This window comes from Mirounga leonina, unplaced genomic scaffold (assembly GCF_011800145.1).
Source record: "Mirounga leonina isolate KUSES-001 unplaced genomic scaffold, KU_Mleo_1.0 Mir_114, whole genome shotgun sequence".
Lineage (NCBI taxonomy): Eukaryota > Metazoa > Chordata > Mammalia > Carnivora > Phocidae > Mirounga > Mirounga leonina.
Genome location: NW_023270265.1, coordinates 12,569,878 through 12,590,053, shown reverse-complemented (window position 1 = coordinate 12,590,053; position 20,176 = coordinate 12,569,878). Strand labels below are relative to the sequence as shown.

The 20,176-nt window shown below is 44.4% G+C and overlaps 2 protein-coding genes and 1 pseudogene across 7 annotated transcripts in view; 2 read left to right on the top strand and 1 right to left on the bottom strand.

The window, feature by feature from the left end:
* Positions 1-6,360, bottom strand: part of BMPR1A (bone morphogenetic protein receptor type 1A) — a 142,662-nt gene extending 136,302 nt beyond the window's left edge. For 2 of the 3 annotated variants that reach the window (XM_035023271.1, XM_035023274.1), the window contains exon 1: positions 5,338-5,551. The gene's annotated coding sequence lies outside the window, so the exon portion shown is untranslated. Of the gene's footprint in view, positions 1-5,337; positions 5,552-6,193 lie in introns of those variants that run through there. The other variant, XM_035023272.1, reaches the window with a different exon arrangement.
* The window catches only part of LOC118022629, a 28,681-nt gene continuing 13,171 nt past the window's right edge, over positions 4,667-20,176 (top strand). For 2 of the 4 annotated variants that reach the window (XM_035023311.1, XM_035023301.1), the window contains exons 1-3: positions 4,667-4,746; positions 4,869-4,922; positions 9,423-9,548. In XM_035023311.1, the coding sequence (XP_034879202.1) occupies positions 4,718-4,746; positions 4,869-4,922; positions 9,423-9,548 (209 nt within the window). In that variant the 5' untranslated portion in view covers positions 4,667-4,717. Of the gene's footprint in view, positions 4,747-4,868; positions 4,923-9,422; positions 9,549-17,069; positions 19,165-20,176 lie in introns of those variants that run through there. The other 2 variants (XM_035023285.1, XM_035023293.1) reach the window with 2 other exon arrangements.
* Positions 13,896-13,999, top strand: LOC117998805 (annotated as a pseudogene).

Here is a 20,176-nt window from a genome sequence, read left to right as displayed (position 1 = left end):
ACTGAGCCACCCAGGCGCCCCACAAGCATCCTCTTTAAACACACACACACAGGGCGCCTGGGTGGCTCAGATGGTTAAGCGTCTGCTTTCGGCTCAGGTCATGATCCCGGGGTCCTGGGATCGAGTCCCGCATCGGGCTCCCTGCTCAGTGCAGAGCCTGCTTCTCCTTCTCCCTCTGCCATTCCTTCTGCTTGTGCTCTTCTATCTCTCTGTCAAATAAATAAATAAAATCTTTAATAAAAAAAAATTTAAAACACACACACACACACACACGCACCTTTTCATACTACCAACAGAACTACAAGTCACTTCCACATAAGTGTGGTTTAAATTCTTCTTCCCAACATCTATACTAAAGGAATGGGACCTTTGATTAACTGGGAAAAACCCTATTCATCAATTCTAAGGCACATATATTTTTCATATTTTAGCATCTCAAATTAGGATGCATCTTACAACCGATGGCTTCTTGAAATTAACTAGAAGCAGATTTTCTTTATGAGTGGCCCATAAAAGTATGGTGCATCTTATAACTGATATAATTCAATACAACTCAGCATTTAATCTTACAAGTGTTAAAAAGTTAGACTGACCTGGTCAGAATAAACCTTGAGATATTAAAAGGCATTCTAAAAACATAAACACTAATAAAAAGTGGAAGAGGGAAGGACTTTCTAGTTCAAAATGTAGCCTGAGGGGAAACCCATTTTCCTTTCTCTCTGTGGCTCTCTGCTCCCCAAATCTGAAAATCAGATCAGTACTACTATAACGGATGTCCAGCCACTGCTAGGCTAGACAGGAGCCTTTCTCCATTTATTCATTTTAAAATGCAACAAAGTCAGTTACAGACCCAGTGGGCAGGTTAGTAACAGAACTAACATGTGCACACAAATCTCTATAAAAGACCAAATAACTCACAGAACTGCATAATTAACAAGTGCATACCACTATATATAAATGATACTACAATAAAGTTTATTTTTTTTAAGATTTTTTTTTAATGTTTTATTTATTTATTCATGAGAGTCAGAGAGAGAAAGAGACGCAGAGGCAGAGGGAGAAGCAGGCTCCCCGCCTAGCAGGGAGCCCAATGCGGGACTCGATCCCAGGACCCCGGGATCATGACCCGAGCCGAAGGCAGATGCTTAACCATCTGAGCCACCCAGGCGCCCTTTAAGATTTTATTTTTAAGTAATCACTACAACCAACGTGGGGCTCGAACTCACCACCCAGAGATCAAGAGTCACACGCTCCACCGACTGAGCCAGCCAGGCACCCCAATAAAGTTGATTTTTTCAAAAGACAAATTAATAAGTGCAGTAAGAAAATATTAGATAAAAAACTAGCCTTTAAAAAAAAAAAAACCCTTCCTTAAGAAGGAATTCCTTCAGAAGGGATTTCATCCAGAAGAAAATGGGAAAGACTTCAGAAAGGGGGAAAAGCACATGTGCAGAAAACAAAAATAGTGGGACATATGAATAAAGGAAATCTGAGGTAAATCCCATGGAAAGGACTTCATTTAATAGAAGACACTGGAAACTTCTAAGTAGAGAAGTGACAAAATGGGCTTCAAGATTAACTTAAGCATGGGGTGCCTGGGTGGCTCAGTCGTTAAGTGTCTGCCTTCGGCTCAGGTCATGATCCCAGGGTCCTGGAATCGAGCCCCGCTGTGGGCTCCCTCCTCCGCAGGAAGCCTGCTTCTTCCTCTCCCACCCCCCCTGCTTGTGTTCCTGTTCTCGCTCTCTCTCTCTCAAATAAATAAGTAAAAATCTTAAAAAAAAAAAAAAAAAGATTAACTTAAGCAGAACCGCATAAGATAACCCAGATAAAGGTGAAAGTGAAGGCAAGAAGATTGTAACATTAGCCCAGGTGCGATGAGAACCTGATTCAATTAGCGAAAAAAAGGAAAAATCATCAAATATACAAATATATACACAATATATACTGTTGCATACAAATATATATAGAATCAAAAAAATTTAAAGAAAAAGAATTATGTGAAAACAAAGTTAACAGATTTGAAAATTCAATAAATAAATCTCTGGAGAAAATATTAAACACTAAAACTCACACAAGAAATAGAAAACCTATGCAGACCAACAGTTATTATATAAACTGAAATGGTATTCAAAGTCCTCTACAGAGAAGAAACAAACAAACAAACAAACAAAGCCTGAATGGTGTTATAGGTGAGGTCTGCCAAACTCTCAAGATAATTCCAGTCTACAATGCTCCTAAGGGGGTGCCCGACTCTTGGTTTCAGCTTAGGTCACGATCTCAGGGTCATGGGATCAAGCCCTGTGTCAGCTCATCGTGGAGTCGGCTTGAGATTCTCTCCCTCTCCCTGACCCTCCCCCCATGCTTGAGTGCCCTCCCTCTCTCTCAAATAAATAAATCTCTTTAAAAAATAAATAAAAATAAAATGTTCTTGAAACAAGAAAAAGGAAAGCTGCCCAATTCATTTTATGAGTCTATTAACCTTCATACCAACATGTATCAAGACTTGTATCCACATCACCAGGAATAAAGAGGAACAATACAATGACAGTAGAAGCAATAGATGCTGACTACAGATAAGATGTGACGGAATGGAGAAAGGTCTGGGTTTGGTATGACATCAACAGAAATAAGGAACACCGGGGAAACAAGTTTGGTAAGGAAGAGTTCAGTCAGAACCAGAACTACCAGGTAGAGGTATGTATAAAGCAAGTGGGAAAAACAGGGATTCGCGTGCAGAGGAGAAACAGAGAATGAGATCTGAGAATTATTCAGACAGAAGGGTCTGAACAATAAAAATGCTAAGGGACTAGTGACATACAGAGAAGTCATCTGAAAAGTGAAACCTGGAGAACACATACTAAGCAGGAAGAACGGAAAGCGGCAAAGAGGAAAGAAGTCAGTATGTCACAGAAGTCCTTTGTCCTACTCCTATTCATCCTTCAGAATGGTTCCAAAGTGATGTTTTTAAGGCCTTCCCCGACTGTCCTAGCACCACCAGCACCAGGTCAGGTCCCCATTTTAAGCTCCTCTAATACTATGCACTTTAATTATAATCAGTTACAGTTAGCCACAGAATCCCTTCTTCAGGCCATGTCTCCTCCACTAGACATTAAGCTCCATGAGGGCAAGGACAACGTCTGTTGTTGCCTCCACTGCTCTGCAGGGTATGTCTGAATGCAGCTAAGTATTCGTTGAATAAAATGGATACATGAAAAAAAGGCCAAGGACAGGCATTTCAAGAATGTGAAGCTGATGTTAAATATCACAGCGCAAGGAGGTGATTTAGAAAAAGGGCTTAGAAATGTGTTATTTAGGTTATAGGTAACCCTTGTGAAGGTGAACGGCAGATAACAAGGGGTTAAGTGAATGGACGGTCAGGAAGTAAATGCAGGAAAAGTAAACTACACTTGGCAATCTTCAGAGATGAGATTATGGACGACTGAATTTTAATTACTTCAATCTTGCTCTACTTTACGATTTTTCTTTAATGAACATGTATTATTTTACAAGGGGACAACTTTTTTTAATGTTAATATGATTTGAAAAGGAAAAGCAGCAACATAAAAGCTTGAGGGAGTAGCATGCTCAAGGGAAGGTTTTTGTAAATTGAAAAAATCTTATGCACATTTATACTTTCAAGAACCCTAAAAAAGAGTAACTCCTACTCCATTAAGTAGGAGACAGAAAAAAAAAAAAGAAAGAAAGAAACAAGGTGTTAACTAGTAGGAAGGACAAAAAACATTCCACTAAGATGGAAGGAAAGCAGATGATAGAAGTAACCCAGTACATTCTGGAAGGAGCTCCCACTGAATGCTTCAAGCTTTTCAGTAAAGGGCGTGGAGAAGTGAGAAAGTTTTAAATGAGTTCCACGAACACTGTGCCGGGAGGGGGCGGGGGGGGGGGGGGACACCCGAAAACACGACTGGAATACTGGTTCTATGAAGGAGTATTCTAAATTTCAATCACCCTTTTGTAAACTCAACCCCTTTCTAGCTCAGAACTGCCCGTATTTTTGCTTTAAGTTCAAATATTTAAATAATTCTGGTTCACAAACTTTTTATTTCAACTGAAAACAGTGATAAGCATTAAGTTACATTCTACTGCAATTCTGAGTTGAACTCCCCTTATTAAATAAGTAAATACAATAAAGGAGTTGTTTTCAACTCAAGCAACAAAACAGCAATCATTTCAAGTATGAGTAACTGCAAAGTGCCCCTAAACGTAAAACTGTTTGCAGAAAGAGGCTTTGTTGTTGTTTTCAAACTCATCTAAGTCTCACTCTGACAGTTCCTGAACAGCAGAGAAAACCCTGGGTTCAAATCCCAGCTCACTCATACAAGCTACTCAACTTCTTTGCGTCTCGGTTTCCTCGTCTAAAAAATGAACACAATAACCAGGGTTATCACAAGGATTAAATGACGTCACACAGGTGAATGTGCCAAGTTCGCACTGTGTACTCAAAAGAGTTTGGTAACCATTTGAAAGAGAAAAACTGCAGCACCCTGACCAAATTAAAACATTCGAGAGCATGAAAGAGTATGCAAGTCACAAAACGCCAGACCCTTAACACATAGCACATTATTTTTCTTTCCTGACGCAAGCTATTTTTTTTTTACTCCAAAATTTTCCCCTGGGGGGCTGGGAGGGGGGGGGGGGAAGGGTTACATCCAATCCGGCAGAAAGTTTTCAGAAACTGAAGTGCAGAATCACAACAGACATGGCAGCGGAGGCCGCGCAGGACAACAGGTGAACCTCCGAGAAACCTGGCACCTTCCCGCGGGCAAGTTTTGAGGGAGGGCTTGGAGCTCCCGCTGGCTCTACCACCCCACGAAACAGACTTTTTTTTTTTTCTTTTTCCTCCTTCGCAGCAGCGGAGAGAGACAAATCGCGAATATCCAGCCTCGCAGCTCCTGGGAAGAGAGGTGAGCGCCTTTCCCATTTAAGGATTCAAGGAGCGTCCTTGGAGGCGGCTTTCGCCCACACTGCCTCCCCAAACTCGGCCTGAAACCCGGGGGTGGGGAACAAAAGAGGGGTCGAGCGGCGGAGCCTCCGCGGGGGGCTGCAAGGAGCCGACGTCGGGCGTCCGGAGGGCCGGGGTCTCCGGCGGGGCCCGGCCCGGGGTGGGGGCGCCGGGCGGTGGGGCCCAGCGGGCCGCGGCCTGACACAGCAGGGACGGCGGGGACCCCGCGAGGCGGCCGGGCCGGGCCGACCCCCTCTCGGGCCTCCCGCGCGCGCCCGGCTGCCCCCGAAACTTCGCCCCGCGCCCGCGCCGGCCTCCCCGCCGCCGTCGCCGGCCTCTCCCGGCGCGCACACGCACTCACGGACGAGCCAACTCACCCGGACCCCGGGGAACTCATCGTCCAGCCCTCGGCGCGGAGCGGGGTGGGCGCGGCGAGCCGCCGGGGCGCGGCGGGGGCCCGGCTCGGCCTCCGCCCTCGGCGTGCAGCGGCCCCGGCCCGGTCGCCCCTCGCGCGGCCGTGCGATCCTCGTCTCGCGCGGACCGACGCGCCGCAGTCCGAGCCTTCCTGCCCGCTCTCCCCGCCCTCCTCCCTCCTCCTTCGTCAAGCGCCAGCAGGCGGATTCCAATCTCGGCAGCCGCCGCCGCCGACACTCGCACGGGGTGGGGGGGGGAGGAGCGGCGCGGGCGCGGGGACCTGGGGGGGAGGGGCGGGCCTCCGCCGGATTCGGCGCCGCGCGCGCGCACTGGGAAGGCGCCCGCCCCGCCCCGGACACGAAAGGAGCCGAGCGCACGGCGGAAGCGCCCGAAGGGTCCGCGAGGCCCGGCGCCCCCTTGCCGGCTGCGGGCCCTAGTCCCCGGCAGCGGGGCGCCGGGCTGCCGTTGGGGGGGTTTCTCCTCTGCGCTGCCCCACCGGCCCCTCCCCACCAAGCAGCCCTACCGCCGCCGCCGTGGCGGGGCGGCTTGTCTCTGGCAGCCGCGTCCCACAGACGCCGCGCGCGGGACGCACACGACGGAGCGCGGTGAAGGGGCGCGGACACCGCGGGCGCGGGCTGGGCCCTCCGGCACCGGCCGGCCTCCCGGATCCCTTCGCGTGGACCCCGTCTCCGACGCACTGTAATGCTCCCCGTGAGCGCCAGCACTCGCACACCACGGCAAGGACTTGCCAGGTCGTGGTAGTGGTCGTGGCGACAGAGAAAGGAAAGCGTAGCCACACTCCATCCATTATCCACCCACCGCGCCCCGGCTTCTGGGTCTGGGCTCCCTGCCAGTGTGCCGAGGCCTAGGTAGGCCGGCGCAGGTGGACGGGCTCCGCGGGGCGGCGGGGGGACGAGACATCGCGTCGGCCCCGCAGCTCCGAGGCCCGGCCGCCCGGAGCCCTGTGACCTGCGAGCCCGTGAACTCCTCAGGCAGGAGAGGAGCGCCGGCGTTAACCCGGGCCAGCTGAAGTCAGCGCACTATAAATATTGCTCCCGCCTCGACCTTGGCTCACTTTTAGGACCTCGCGTGCCCTCCGGAGCCTCCTTCCCGCTCTTTGGAAAATGCAAATAATTGTCACTACTTCTTTTCTAACATTGCCCCCTCATTCTTTGAGGAAAATACTGTTAAACGTTTTCAGTGTCCTGTATGCGAAGAAAGAATATAGGTCCCCTTTTAACCAAATGTGACCTTAATCTCTTTGGTAAGTGTTGCAACAGTATGTATCGTGTTAAGTCTCTACAAAAGATAACTCTTTTTAAGGTCCTTTTATAAAATCACTTTTTCAGCTAAGTAAAAAGAAAGAGGGAAGAAAAAGAATGTGCCGGGCGCTGGTATTTGTTTTTATACGCATTCTCCCTGAAGAGATGTTTAGATTCCAGAGTATTCCCTTTTAATCTTGTTTAAATGTCTAAATTCTTTTACATTCTTGTTTAAAGACTTTTTTTTTCTTTTCTCCTCCTTTTACAAACCACGTTTGCCCTTGATGCCTCAGATACCTTCTGTAATTCCAAGTTTTTTTCCAATTCTGGCAATTCTTCAATTTTTTTTAATGAACTCTTGAGCTGCCTCAGGTTTGAGAGTCAGGGGTTGTAGTATCTTGCTGTGCGGGGAGAATGTATGATAATAGGAGTTTTCTTGCATCAACCACGAATTTCCTTGCATCAACTAAAACTTGACACTTTTTCAAGTTTTCTACATTCCTGCTTTATTTTTAGGGGAAAGGGTGGGCCTTTTGCTTAGGGAGATTCAGACTCATTGGCCAGAGAACTCACTGATGTATGCTGAGCAATGTGTCATGGCAGATAAAATCATGACAAGTGTGTTAATATACCCTCTGAAGCCTACTTCGATTTTTAGGCATATGAATCAGTCCATAATAGACAAGAGTCTCAGGTTAAAACTTTAGTACATCAAATTTCTGAAACTTGCAAATCGGTGTTGCCTGTAGAAATATGCCACTGTAGAAATAACAAAATAGAGGCATCACATTTTAAGTCATGATATCTTTGCATCTCTATGAAAGGATCTTCTTTTCAAGTCTTTGGGACTTGACTTGACATCCTTTTGTTCTCTTTAGATAAGCCCACCTAGTGACCAAACCTTCCCACTTTCACAGCAGGCACCCTACCTACCTACAACTGAGTAGGTCATGGTGTTCTCTCTGGTTCCTGGCATGTGTATGCATGCCAGCCTGTTTCTCCAGTTTGCCCACTAAATGAACAGAGCAGCCAGGAAGCCCAGGGAGACATCTGGACACGTATTGTCTGGCCCCCAAACTCAGGCAACACCTCAAGGTCCAAATTTAACATTCTCTAATGTGATGGCTTTCCTTTAAGTAGGTTAATAGAATGGCTGGACGTGGCCTTTTTTCTCTGCACAGTTTGAGGTGTAGGCCCCAAGGGTGGTAGTTGCGTACTCAAACCCCATAGCCTTAGTTTGGATTGTAAAATTACCCTTCTACAGTTCTCAGATCCTCAGACACCTTCCCTGATCACCTGTCTTAAATTAGCACCCACGCCAATTTTGTTTTCTTTATATCACTTCTTACTAATTGAAATTACCTTGTTTGTTTAGTTATTGGTTTATGGTCTGAGTTTCTCTATTACCCGCCCCCCCTCCCCCCACCCAGAATGTAAACTCCATGAGAGCAAAGACCTTGTCCCTCTTGTTCTCAGCTGTTTCCTCAGAGCCTAGCTCCTGGCACAGAACAAGTGCTCGTATCTGTTAAACACATGAGATAAGGGTAGAATTTCCTCTAAGCCTTTCTGAACCTTGTCATCAAGACTTAGCTTTTGAGGGTGGCATGGACTATGTTGAAAAGGATAAGGGCGGGTCAGGGCAACTGGGATATACCATTTTCAGGGAAGGCAATAGTTCTTGATTGTCCAAGTTAATCCATCCAAAGTTATTTTCCTGTTGTAAAGATTTTGTGAGGCAAAGGCAGCACTAAGGCTGCAGATATGGAGTAAGTTAGAGCCCAGTAAGGAGGGACTAGAGCAGGAATGCCCTTGCAGAGTGATACTTCTGGTTAGTCTAAAACCCAGTGTCAAATGGACAAAAGCATTGTAAAGCGTAGAGGAAACAGCTACACTTTTCAGCATGGACACTAATATATTATTCTACTGGTTAATAATAACCTGTTGGAGCACCTGGGTGTCTCAGTTGGTTAAGCGACTGCCTTCGGCTCAGATCATGATCCTGGAGTCCTGGGATCAAGTCCCGCATCGGGCTCCCTGCTGAGCAGGGAGTCTGCTTCTCCCTCTGACCCTTCCCCCTCTCATGCTCTCTCTATCTCTCTCTCTCAAATAAATAAATAAAATCTTTAAAAAAAAAAATAATTATAACCTGTTATGGTTTAGAAGGAACAAGCCAAAACAGAAATTGTGTTTAAGAAAAAGGTAGGTTATCTAAAATCAGTGCACAAAATAAAGTTCAAAAATCTAAATTTATCCTTTTCTTTGTAATGGATTTCTTTTCTTTTTACCTTTCCTTCTATTTTTACTTCTCAATTACTTGCTCCTTTCCCAATTCCATGTCTCTTTGCTTCAAAGCACTTGTTTACTGTGATTCAAAGATAGTTTACTGAAGCTCTTGCTGCGAAGTAGCCCCCACATGGTCCTCCCTAGCCCATGGTCACTACAGTCCTCTCCCTGCTATCAGTACACCCCTTACAACAAAACCTAATCCTTTCCTGGCCTTGTGGCAGGAAGAGTCTCAGAGCTCCAGTCCCAAGCCGGGACCCAGCCTTCTGCTGCCTTTGCTACTTACATGGGGAGCCCCAACCTTGGCCCCTTTCTTCGAACTGACTCACAGTCCTTTTCTTGTGCTTGAAGCCCTGGCCTGTTAACCTGTGTGGAACCTGATTTTTCTCTGCCTGTTCTCTGGACTCTGCTCTGTAGAGTCGGCCCCAGCCCTGCAATACACGCTGCTGTGCACTGTTAGCCTTCGTGGCAACGCTTACTGACCTCTGCCTCTTTGTTCCTAGGTTCTCTGCCCATGTTCTATCCAACTGTCAGGCCTCCTTGCCCCATTACCTCAAGTTGGACATCCTGATACCTGCTGCTCTCCTGGACTACCACCTGTTGTTTGCTCACGGCTCTCTGGCTATCAGGTACTGCCTAGAGGGCTGGAATTCCTCCCACCGAACACCTGGAGCTGGGGCCTCCCCATCCCAGCCCCCAGCAAATCTTTTCCTTCTCCATCCTTAGCAGGCCTCCACCCTGCCTTTCCCTTTCCTGAGAGCAGTGGGTTTATGACTTAGTATACTTTATTCGTTAACCAGAAAAAAACAAAAAACAACTAAATATTTTTATGTATGTGTGTGTGTATTTGCTTTTATCAGGTTAATGAATAATCAAAGTATAACAGATGTGTGTGTGTATCTATGTACATGTAAAAACCCATATCTGATTCTACTTACTACTCTTCAACATCGATTCTACTCAAGGATTCCTTTGAGACTAGTAGCCCAGAAATCCCCGCATCTGGAGCTGAGTATGATTACCTTGTGAATGACTAGTGAAGGAAGACAAGGTGTCGTGATAAAATTCAGACTGAGATAACTGGGAAGGTACAATCCTGGATCAGGAATGCTGAGTCATACTGTACCTGCTATATGTGGTCTACACGGTAATCCAGATGTATTCCCAGGTGTGGTGTTGTGCCACCAATGTGACCAGGCATACTAGCTCACCCACCACACATGTTGGTGCCCATCCTTGCACTGGACACACAGTTCTAGAGGATAGAAACTACCTTATTTTCACTCCACTCTATCCCTAGGATCTAGCATACTGCCTGGCACACCAGTAGGTGATCAGTAAATACCTACTGAATGAATGAATGAGTGAATGAACGAACGAACTAGGCATTTTTTTGGACTCCTGTCCGCTAAAAGCTTAAAATCTAGTAAAAAATAAGACATGCAGATAATTCCTTCATTTGATATTTGCTTCTGAGTCAGGGTTTATTGCCCTTAAGATAGTTGATATTTCATGTTGTTCTCTATTGATAGTTTGCCCTCACTCATTTATTTTATTTTTATCAACAAAGGCAGGGTTGTATCATCGACTTTAAATTCTAATAACTGTTTTTCAATAAATAAAACTTGAGTTCTATATGCTCTTTAAAACAACTTCCTCACTTCTTTCATGGGGAATCATAATCCTAAAGGTATTCAACCAAAAACTAACACCTGTCAGTGTTTCTATAAAAATGTAGATTATTTTACATTTAGTGTCTTCCTCACTGTCTACCTGAATTATACTAGCTATCCTCCTAATTGGTCATTCCCTCTGTAACTGATCTTGCTCAGTTTTTCCAGATTTCTCTTTTTTAATTTTTTTTAAAGATTTTATTTGTTTATTTGAGAGAGAGAGTGTATGTGAGCATGAGCAGGAAGGGAGGAAGAGAGAGAGAGGGAGAAGCAGACTCCCCACTAAGCAGGGAACCCGACACGGGGCTCGATCCCAGGACCCCAAGACCATGACGCTTACCAACTGAGCCACCCAGGCACCCCCGCCCCCACAGATTTCTCTTAATGAAACACTACCGTGATCAAAATCTGGGAGCCACTGATGTATGGTAACATTCTGTTCGACTGGTCTCTCTGATTTCTGCAAAATAGGTCACATGCATTCTTTTGATGCCATTCTCCCGCCTGCAATGCCCAAGTACCACCTCTTACAGGAAGTCCTCTTTGACTGCTCCATTCTAAACTCCTTAGGCTTTTCTCTCTATATCATTGACTTTTTTGCATAGTTTAACTGTTCCTATAGCTTTCTCCTAAATAAGATTTCCTACCTTTATTCACTTACATGTGAATAGGGGCTTCCCAGCCCCCCAGCCTGGGGAAGGACAGTTAAGGAGTATCAGAATACACAAGGTCTCAAAATCGCAGCCCCAGGCTGGGGCCTACCATTGTAATTATCAGAATCCTTGCCTCTGCTAACCATTTGTTTTCAGGGTCCAGCCAGAGTTGGGGATGGTCACAGACTCCTCAATGCATCCACTGTGCTGCTGTCCCTCAAGGTCAAACAGGGCATTCCTCCCTCCTTTCTGCGCTCCCTGACCTGGTTCTTACCACAGTTGCTGTAGTCACTGCACTGAGCACGAGGGTGGTTACATCGCAGGACTCCACGGACACCATCTGAGTCCTGCTCTGTGTGAAAGGTGCTCCCTGGAGCTGTGCAGCATGGTACCTCCACCTGGCCCTACTGAACACCAGAAAAGTACCATTCCGACTGCAGGCAGGGAGCCTTATCCCTGGCTTGCTTCAAGAATCCACTTTTTAGGGCCCCTGGGTGGCTCAGTCGTTAGGCGTCTGTCTGCCTTCAGCTCAGGTCATGATTCCAGTGTCCTGGGGTTGAGCCCCGCATCAGGACCCCTGCTTGTGTTCCCTCTCTCACTGCTTCTCTCTGTGAAAGAAAGAAAGAAAAGGAAAGGAAAGGAAAGGATAGGATCTGCTTTTTTATTGTTTAACATTATATACTTTTTATAATGTTAATATATAATATATATGTAACATATATGTGTAACATTTTATTGTATAACATTATGTACCTTATACCTTTCAGGGCATTTGAGGAAAATGAAAGTGGCAGGATGCATATTTGTCAGAATTAAGTCAATTAGAATCCCATGTAAGATGTGTAATTAATCAAAATTTTTATTTATTTGATCAAGGTAGATGTTCTTCTGAATAACAAAAGTCCTTTCATTGCCATACTTACAATAATACACCATTTTAATCATATTTTAACCACACACACACCATATTTCATCAAAACTAAGATGTTATTGATTAAAAGAAGTGTCATTATTTCATGTATAACTAGGAAAGAAAAACATTGCCGATTAAACTGACCCATTATCCATTGTAAGACATGCGAATTTCAAAGATGATAAAATGTCCAAAAATGTGCATTTAAGAATTGATGAAATACAACATGTTTTAATGCATCTAAAAGGCAAAACAACACCATCCAGGCCAATAGTTTGAAATGTTGAGTATCTACGTTTTTGACATATAGTCTTATTTGTTTGTTATGCACAATCCTCGAATAGCCACACTATGAATGTTAACCACAAAGGCAGAAACAGTACAGTTCAACTGCATATAAACATGTAAAACAAACAAAAGTGAATAACTTAGGATTCAGTCACAAAGTTTAGAAGAAACACTAGCATCAAGTCACATGCACGGATTATATTACAAGTAAAAAATTAACTTTTTGACAGCTGCTTATACTGAAAACGTGCAATGACCAGAAGAATTGCAACGTGGTTATTACCCAGGTTTTTGTCTTTGGAAAAGTCAAACTAAGCAATCAGAAAAACCTCAGCAGTGCAGTAGAATGACTTTACATCTATCCCGGAAGCTGAACAATAGTGCTTGTTGCTTATGGGGCCATCAGGAAAGCCAGCTGTGGATTTCTTTCTAGTACAATTAATTGCTTCCGCTGTATATAAAATTGAAAGAATTGGGTGCTTTAGTGCGGAAAAAGGATATCCTGCTACACTGCTCCTATTTCCTCACAAAGGCTATTAGCGAGCCCTTTGCCATTAATTCACATGCATTGGATTATCCTGTGATGAAAGACCAAAAGGCTTTTCATTTTTATAGTCTCTTATCTCCTATTTATTTGGCACCTCTCTGGAGATACCTGCTCTTCTCCCAAGACTGGTTAATTGCTAGGATGTCAGAAGGTAGCTAATGACTGACTTCCTTTTCAGAGACTAATTGTGAACCCGTCTCCATATTTTTTCTTGGAGTGGCCTTTCTCATTGCTGAGAAGTATTCTGAGCTACGTCATTGTTTGAAATGACAGATGCAGCATTCTAGTGCCAAGTTTCAATCCCTGCCCATCATACACTTTGAGACCAGCAAGTAACCCCTTTATAAATCATCTGTGTAGACCTGTACCGTCCAATACAGTAGTCACTTGCTATGTGTGACTATGTAAATTTTAATTTAGTTAAAAGTAAATAAAATTCATGGGGCGTCTGAGTGGCTCAGTTGTTAAGTGTCTGCCTTCGGCTCGTGTCATGATCCCAGGGTCCTGGGATCGAGCACCATGTCAGGCTCCTTGCTCAGCAGGAAGCCTGCTTCTCCCTCTCCCACTCCCCCTGCTTGTGTTCCCTTTCTTGCTATATCTCTCTCTGTCAAATAAATAAATAAAAATATTTTTAAAAAATTTAAAATTAAAAAAAAAATTAAAGATAAATAAAATTCAGTTTCTCAATCTAGGCCCACTAGTGCTCAATAGCCACATGAGGTTAGTGGTGATCATCTTGGAAGACTGTGAATATAGAACATTTCCATCTTCACAGAAAGTTCTGTTGGACAGTGTTGGTATAGACCGTGACCTGCTCAGCTCAGGCCTCGTAAACAGTATCTGAGCCCATCTCCCGAACTGATTCTTTCCCTGCTTCTGTTCTCAGCAGTCAAAACGAATGGTAGAAATATTACTTTCAGGAATCATTTCTATAGTTTGTTACTAGGGAAGTTTTTGTGAATGTGTAAAGCACCAGAAATAGAGGATTGCTGTTCAATAGGTATGAAATTACAGTTATGTAAGAAGTGTTCTTACCACAATACAATAAATAATCAAAAAAAGTATTTAAGTAGTAGAAAATAAAAATTAGGCCAAAATACTAATAGTGGTTGTCTCCAGGTAGTAGGACTATGATTACTTTTTTCTTCTTCCTATTTATATGTGCTTTTTGGATTTTATTAAATACATATTGCTTTCTTAGTTAAAAAATAACATTTAAGATACTTAAACCCATTCATTTCTTTTATCACCAATTTCAAACTAAGGTGGTTTTATCCAGTCCATGTGTCTAAGAGGGAAAATAGTCATTCTGAGCAACTGTTTCTTTAAAAATGACTCTCAGCCAGCAGCTTTTAGTTGGGAGATAGATCTGTATTCCCTTCGATCCTAGCCTGAAAAGCGTCAGAGAACCTGTGTATGGAGTGCCCTAGAGCACTGCTAAACAGAATCACAGAACACCCCTCTGGAAGAGATGGCTCACGATCACTAGCAATCCCCTCCCTGATTTGTTGAGCACTTTGCATTTCTAGACCGTGGGGGTGCAGAGTCTCAGGATCAATGCCTCACAGGTTAAGGAGGCTCATGGAGCTGAAGAGGGCTCTGGTTTTATCACTGAGAAGAGAACCATAAAAAGAAGTCCTCGTTTCCTAAAAGTTCAGGCATGATCATACAGGTTTAATTGGGAACAGCAAGCTGTTTACAGCAAATTATAAACTGTATAAAGCAGACCTCAGTGGACACGCCCAAAGGATGTCCCATGAACCCTTACTTCTCCAAGTCCAGATTCAGCAGATCTGGCTTGGTGAGGTAGGGTGCTGCAATGCCAGCCAGAGGAGTAGCCCAGAAATCCCTTTCCAGGACTTTCCATGACCAAAGGAGATGGCCAAATCGCTCATGGAAAACGTCTGTTTTTCTTTCCTTTTGTCCTTAAAACTTGAAGCCAATCCACTATTTTCTTGACTGCTACTACTCACCCACCCAGTAGAGAGACACTTCAGAACAGGTTAAGCAATGCGATAGGTGGGAAGAACATCAACTTTGGAGTCAGAATTCTGGCTGAACTTCCTAATTTTTGACCTTTTGCGGACTTTGTCAACCTTTCTAAATCCCAGTCTCTTCACCTATAAAATGGGGATAAATAAATAATATCAAATCTAATGAGACAGATGTGAAACATTAGCTGAGACTATATGGAAAATAGTTGGCATAGAGTCAACATTCAGTTAATTTTCGTTACCTTTCCTTTTCCTTCTAGAAAGTGATTGGTCCATCAGTGTTTATGTTGAAGGGGAAAGAAAACAAACCGTAAAACACTTAAAGAGCCTTACTTCAAATACAGCCCAGTGCAGTTCGGTAATTAGTATGTAAGTTCTGGTTCAGCTTGGGCTGGGCTCCAGTTCTTCGTTCCAGCCTTAGCTCAGGAATTTTCTTCTCTAGAAAGACTTCGCTGCCCACTCCCAGGCTGAGTTAGTGTCCCTCCTGATTAGTCCCGTGGCATCTCGAGCTTATTTCTGTCCTATCATTTACCTTGCATTCTGCTTCTCAAACCAGAGGACCTAGCATTGGGCACGGAGTACGTGTTGTTACATAGCATTTTCTCCAGGGCAGCGGTTTTGCCTAATAATAAATGACTTAAAGCACAGGGCATACCCTTTTTAAGCTAAAATATTAGATTATAAAAGAAATTTCACAATTGCAGAGGGTCCCTAAGAGTTGTCTTTTGTGTTGATGGTCCTTTGCTTTTAGGTCTGCTTTGCAGAAAAGCTGGAGAAACATTTATTGCCATAGGACAGTGGAATTGCTTGGGAACTTGTCAGTTTCTTCCACCAGACTGTGAGCTCTGTGAGGGCAGGGACTGTTCCTCATTCACCTCTGAAATCACAATACGTAGCTACGTGGCATGAGGCCAGCCTCCAAGTAGAGACTCCATGAATGTGGACCTGAACTCAACTCTCTTCTCCCAGTACTTTGAGGAGAATATAGTATTTCCACTCAAGATAGGAATTTTGCAACTGTGTAACAGACAGGACTTCACATTGAGTGCCTAATGGAAAGAAGACAATTCTAGCTGTACTTTTTGGGGAAAGGATTTTACCTATCTGATCTTTGGCTTCCCCACCTGCCAGGGTTATGAAGATTCAGTGAGAAAAGATTCATAAAGTGCCAAGCATTGTGCTTGATACATAGGAAGTGCATGTAAGAAAAGGCTTCTTTACTTTCTTCTGAAGTCACATTCTGGTTATTAATCTACAAGCTAAGAGATGATTCTTACCATTTTAATAATTCCAAGCTACTCAAAAAGGACCTAATATCCATGGCTCAGGCTGAGCCAGTGCCTGGGGCTTCTTCTACAACACTCTGGTCTTTCCTCCTAAACCTCCAACCTAATATTACCATACCATTCCACAGCTTACTTACTGCCTCAGTTACCTTCACATTAAACCTGGGCTTATAAAATGAGAAATATTCAAGAAGAGGGTAGAGAGATACAACCACCTGTTAGGAGGTACAGGCTGTAGAGTCTGGGCCCATTTCAAGCCTTGCCTCACTCAGTAATCTGATTTAGTCTCCCCACTTTGAGGCATGTCTTGGTCCTGGTTCCGGAGACAGCCCTGGACAAATGTTGCCAATTCCTACCAGAGCATGAGCCAGGGAATCAGGGTCCCCAAATGGCTGTGTCCTTCATTCTATTGGCCTGGATCCAGGGTGTCTTTATCTGGAAACTAATGAAGCTTAAGCTTCAGGGTCCCTCACTTTCAAAGGCCCCTGTGAATGTTGAGAGTTGCTGGAATGTTCTAGATTGAGAGAAGGAAGTCAGGTTGCCTTCAGGAAATATTCCTATGTAAACTTTTTGGATAACTTGCCTAAAGAGATTTCAGAAGAAAGAGACCTAGCGATCCCATGGTTCCAATCATTTGTTGTGAGTCTTTCTTCTCATTTTAAATGACTGCTTGGTTTTATAATTAATTTGATGTTTGGAATTTTATTATAGTCTTTTTCTTAAAGATGGGCCCCCACAAAACCTGGATCCCAAACTGGATCAGGTTCTTATTCAATCTTTGCCTACTTTTCTTCAGAGCCTCCTTAGTCTACCGTTCACCAAAAAGTCACAAGTATGGAAGGAGACTCTGCAGGGGTCTCTGTAGTGATGACAACATTCAACACGGAATTGCCTTCACTACTGGCCTTCTATCTTTGACCGCAGGCACAGACTGGATGCCCTGCACCCATTCTGCAAATACAAGGAGCCTCTGGCCTTCAAAGTGCTTCATTAGAAATAAAAGATAAGACCTCTGTTAATTGGCTTCTCCCTGAATCTGAAAATTATTTTGAAATAGTCTCTTTGTACCTGCTTTTATGCATCGAGACTTTGAGCTTGGCTTAGATAAGGGGACAGCTGATTTGGAAATGGAAATGCAGCCCTAAGAATTTACTTACTGAAATGTTTTGTTTTTTTAGTAAGATTTGTTTGTGAGAAAAGGAACTCGACTCCCAGCTAGGCTGCATCAACGATAGCATCCTTTTGCCATTTCAGTTCTAAATCTCGCCAGTATGCTGCCTAGCTGTAGGGGGGAGAAAAATGATAATCCGACGCATACGCTGCTGTGGAAAAGTGTTCAGAGTTTTCACAGTTTGGCTAACCCATAAATGCATTCCAAATAGCCATTGTTTGTAGCTGTTTCTTGCGTAAACAGGTGAGAAAGACTTACATAAACAGTCAATTATTAAGTAATGGGAAAATTCCAGAGTGTTGTGGAAGGACTGAGGACAGAATGCTGGCTCACAGGGTGGCCGAGAAGAGAAGGTAAGTCCGTGACGGGTTAAGGGGCTAGAGAAATCAATGATGCTAATGTGCAGGGTCCTGTATGCAGGTTAGTTTGGGCTCTATTGAGCGGTCATGGGAAGCCATTTATGAATGTTAAGCAGGACCATTACATGGCCAGATTTATTTTTGAAGAGATCTCACTACCTGTAGTGTGGGGTGTGAGTTAGCAGTAGATGGGGGGCCAGATGGAGACAAGGTCAGGAAACTGGGAGATAACTAGAAGAGAGATGTTTGGAGGCAGGAAGGGTCCTGAGGATGGAGAGGAGGGAATAGATCCAAGACAGATCAGGAAATAAATATGGCAGTCTGTGGTAACTCTTGCCAGAAGGAGCAGTTGTGGGAGAAGACAGACACATAGGATGACTCCCAGATTTCCAGTTTCAGTGACCGGTTGGGACCTGTTACTCACTGAAAGAAACGATACAAGAGGAGAAGCAGGTTGGGTGGTAGGTTGGTGAACTCAGTCAGCGCCAGATCTAGAATTCCTGCGTAGAAGAGGTGCAGGGCAGCAGCACTATGGGGTTGGCCTCAAAACTATGTTTACAAAAATAAGCACTCTGTCTGTTCAGATGGGGTGGCATGGGTAAGATGAGCGGCAGATGATGGGGGCTTCAAGTCCCCCCTAACATCCGTATTAGTTGAGATTCTTCTGGTTGTAAGTGACAGAAACCCAATGTAAGCAAGCTCAAGGATCAAGGGGAAATTTATTACATCAAGAAAGAGATAGGTGTGGAGCTTCAGGAATGACTAGATCCAGGAGTCTTCATGTTGGCAGAACACTCCCTCCTTCTCCTTTCTAATCTTTGCTTCTCCGTGTCTGTTGGCTTCGTTCTCTCCTAGGGCAGACAGACTTTCTCTGCACAGAAGGGAGCACAGGGCCTTTGGACTAACATTCTTCCCGCTTGACCACCAGTGAGAGAAAAGACTCTTGCTCTCCAAGCTCCAGGTTTAACAAAATCTCAGGGAAAGGTTCTGATTGTTCTGGTTTGGTTCACAAACCCACTTCCTAAACCAAGCACTGTACCTAAAGGGTACCAAGAGAAAAGATAGGAAGAACCCAACTATGGCCATTCCTCCAACCTATGAAGCAGGCAGACTTGGAGATGGCTGTAAGATATCCATGTGAGACAGTAGAGCCAAATCTGGATATGTGAGCCTGAGGATCTCAGGAAAGCAGTTCATGGAAGACATAGCTGTCGAATGGTTCAGAAAAGTAGTTGATGGCCTTGGCAAAATTCATGGCAGAATTTATTCCACAAGCTCAGTAAATACATTAACTTGGGATCATTATTACTTAGATAACCCTTAATATGTATTTTATAGAGCTTTATTTTTTTTAAGTTTATCTTTTTTTTTTAAGATTTTATTTATTTATTTGACAAAGAGAGACACAGCAAGAGAAGGAACACAAGCAGGGGGAATGGGAGAGGGAGAAGCAGGCTTCCTGTGGAGCAGGGAGCCCGATGTGGGACTCCCTCCCAGGACCCTGTGATCATGACCTGAACCGAAGGCAGACGCCCAACGACTTAGCCACCCAGGAGCCCCTATCTATTTTTTTAAATAATCTCTACACCCATTTGGGGGCTCTAACTTATGACCCCAAGATCAGGAGTCACATGCTCTTCTGACTGAGCCAGCCAGGTGCCCCTATAGAGGTTTAAGTAGGATCAAACAGTGAAGTTCATAGTTAAAACATAAATTGTTTTTAAAAGAAAGCAAATCTTAGAACAGTATGTATAGTGTGATTCCAATTAAGTAAAGCATAAAGTGTGTGTGCAATTTGTGTGGGTGTGTATACAAGCATGGGTCTGTTTCCCAGGTTTCAGAAAACAATGTGTGCCATATCTACACAGATCTGCTTCCCAGACTGTAGACAACTACATGGAACAAGGTTTGCCATATTCATCCAGAACTGCTTGATGAACAGTTTCAAATTTTTTTTTCAAGTGAAAAGTTTTATAGGAAAAGTAAAAAAAAAAAAATTTTTTTGAGGGAGAGCACACGTGAGCGGGGAGGGGGGTGGGTGGGCTGGGCAGGGGCAGAGGGAAAGGGAGACAGAAAATCTTGAGCAGGCCCCACACCCAGCGTGGAGCCCAACATGGGGCTTGATCTCACGACCCTGAACCGAAATCAAGAGTCGGACACTTAACTGAGCCACCTGGGCACCCCAGGAAAAGTAAAATGTATTCTTCTATCAAAACTGGAATTTCTTGGGTGCCTGGGTGGTTCAGTCAGTCAGGCGTCTGCCTTCGGCTCAGGTCATGATCCCAGGGTCCTGGGATCAAGTCCCACATCAGGCTCCTTGCTCAGCAGGGAGTCTGCTTCTCCCTCTACCCCTTCCCCCTGCTTGTGTGCCCT